The sequence below is a fragment of the Oratosquilla oratoria genome, chromosome 32 (genome assembly GCF_046742065.1).
Source record: "Oratosquilla oratoria isolate Oo_2021 chromosome 32, ASM4674206v1, whole genome shotgun sequence".
In the NCBI taxonomy this organism is placed as follows: domain Eukaryota; kingdom Metazoa; phylum Arthropoda; class Malacostraca; order Stomatopoda; family Squillidae; genus Oratosquilla; species Oratosquilla oratoria.
The window spans coordinates 22590286-22592785 of record NC_134808.1 but is presented as its reverse complement, the minus strand read 5'-3'; the positions used below and the strand labels follow the sequence as shown (position 1 = coordinate 22592785).

At 40.3% G+C, this 2500-nt stretch overlaps 1 protein-coding gene across 12 annotated transcripts in view; it reads right to left on the bottom strand.

Moving 5' to 3' along the window:
• Positions 1-2500, bottom strand: part of pros (homeobox protein prospero) — a 2108934-nt gene that overhangs the window by 69705 nt on the left and 2036729 nt on the right. For 6 of the 12 annotated variants that reach the window (XM_076213859.1, XM_076213864.1, XM_076213858.1 and 3 more), the window contains one exon: positions 1816-1926. The exons of the other annotated variants lie outside the window; for them this stretch is intronic. In XM_076213859.1, the coding sequence (XP_076069974.1) occupies positions 1816-1926 (111 nt within the window). The remainder of the gene's footprint in view (positions 1-1815; positions 1927-2500) is intronic. 12 annotated transcript variants of the gene reach the window in all.

The window sequence follows — 2500 nt, the reverse complement described above, 5'->3', positions numbered from 1 at the left end:
CAACCATACCAGCACACACACACGCACAAAAAATACACAGTACACACACAGATACACACACACACATGTACATGCATATTTACACACACAGATACACACACACACACACACACACACACACACACACACACACACACACACACACACACACACACACACACACACACACACACACACACACACACACACACACACACACACACACACACACACACACACACACACACACACACACATACACACACGCGCACACACACATACACACACACACACAGACACACACACACAGATTGCTAATGTAGTGGTTAGCATCTTGGCTTCTCACGCGGGAAGTCCGAGTTTCAGTAGTCACAGTTTGAGAGCTTTACTAGTACTACAAGGACATGAGGTATGTGGAAGATCATATTCCACATAGATCAGGTCATATGCGAGGCTTGAGCCCTCAAGAGTAAGATCATAGCTGTCGATCACGAGTCTAAGAAGATGGATAAAACTAACAGAAAAATATTAGCGACAGTGATGTAGTGAAGAGTTCGAAATTTATTTAGTATAAAGTCGGGAACTGAATCAGTGCACATTTAAAAAAAGAAAAGTATATATTCGGAAGGTAAGTGAAACCGTGACTTTGAACTTGGTGACCGGAGATAGTAACAGTGAATTTGGCACTGTTACTGAGCAGCTACATATTAATTATTGATTAAAATAGATTTATTAACGTGATAAGTAGTAGAGAACAGTCAAAAACAAGAATGTCAACTATTAATGATTTACTGATGATTGTAGCGGAAAACATGATGAGGACAAAGAAGACTATGAACTCGTTTCATAAACAATTAATAGCCCAGCAGGTAAGAATGGAAGAATTAGAATTGATAGATTGAAAGATGATTACAAAAAGTGAAAAGAGAGAAAGAGAAAGAGATAGAGATAGAGAGAGATAGATATAGAGAGAAATAGATGGAGATAGGTAGATAGAGAGATAGAAAGATAAATAGGGAGAGAAAATGAGAAATATATTGGGGAGAGAGAGAAAATGAGAGATAGATATAGATCGATAGATAGAAAGTGATAGACAGACAGACAGACAGACAGACAGACACACACACACACACACACAGAATGAGAGAGAGAGAGAGAGAGAGAGAGAGAGAGAGAGAGAGAGAGAGAGAGAGAGAGAGAGAGAGAGAGAGAGAGAGAGAGAGAGAGAGAGAGAGAGAATGATAGGAAAACGTGAGAAAAACAAAAAGCCAAGGGAAACGAAGAAAATATTGGATGTCTAATACGACAATAAAACAGAAGGGAAAAGAAAGGGAAGGTGTGGGAAAAGAGATGATAAAGATAGTAAAAAGCTGTTAAGAGAGGTTAACGAATCAAGATAAATGTATTATAATAATTGGATGTGAATAAAACAATTATCAGCGAGGGTAGGGAGAAAAATTAAAGAGGCAAGAAGAAAAAAATTCCAGCATGCTTTATCATTGTAACGCATCCTGCATTCATATATACATACATGCATACACACATACATAATGCATATACATACATACATAAATACATACATACATACATAAATACATGCATACACACATACATACATAGACAGACAGACTTTGGACTTGAGTCACGTAGCAGTTTTGTGATGGGAGACTTTTCTCCACTCATAAATATTTCTGATTACATATATCTTCTGCTAATCCTCCTTTCTACTGCCGCCTTCTCTTTTTACCAACTCTTTGACACCCTCTTCGGTGTGACATTGTTCCCAAGGATAGGATAGAAGCATCGAATATCACCGACGAAATACTGAATACATACACACATTTAGCTGATGTTGTGATTGAGCGTCGGCCCTCGCTCCGTTGCTGAGCTGTGACAGCAGAAACCAGTGGCCGGGAGAAACTTGTTGTGTTTGCCAGGGTGGAGGCGCTGGGAGAACCAATGGAGTCCCATCACATAAAGAAACGGAAAGTGAAATAGGTTAAACGTCGGAAGGAGAATTCAGAAGCTAGATAAGTAGATGGATATGGTGGCCGGCTGAGGTAATGTACATCTCGGTGCCGATCCTGAACAGGAAAATTATTATATTAATGTTATAATAAGGATGTCTTTTGGGCTTTTATGGATTTGGAAAAGGCTTATGACAGGGTAGACAGCAAGGCACTGTGGGAGGTATTACAGATATATGGGATAGGAGGAAAGCATTTAGGAGCTGTCAAGAGTTACGAGAGAAGTAGAGCGTGTGTCAGGATTAGAAATGGAGAGAGTGGTTTGAGGTAAAGGTGGGACTTCGTCAGGGATGTGTTATGTCACCCTGGCTGTTCAATTTATACATGGATGGGGTGGTGCGAGAGGTAAATGCAAGGGTGGTGGGTCAGGGATTGGAGATGGTTAAAGAAATAGGAGAAAAGTGGGAGATAAGCCAGCTGTTGTTTGCTGACGACACTGCGCTTGTAGCAGGATCAGAGGAGGGATTGAAGAAGTTAGTGACAGAGTTTGGGAA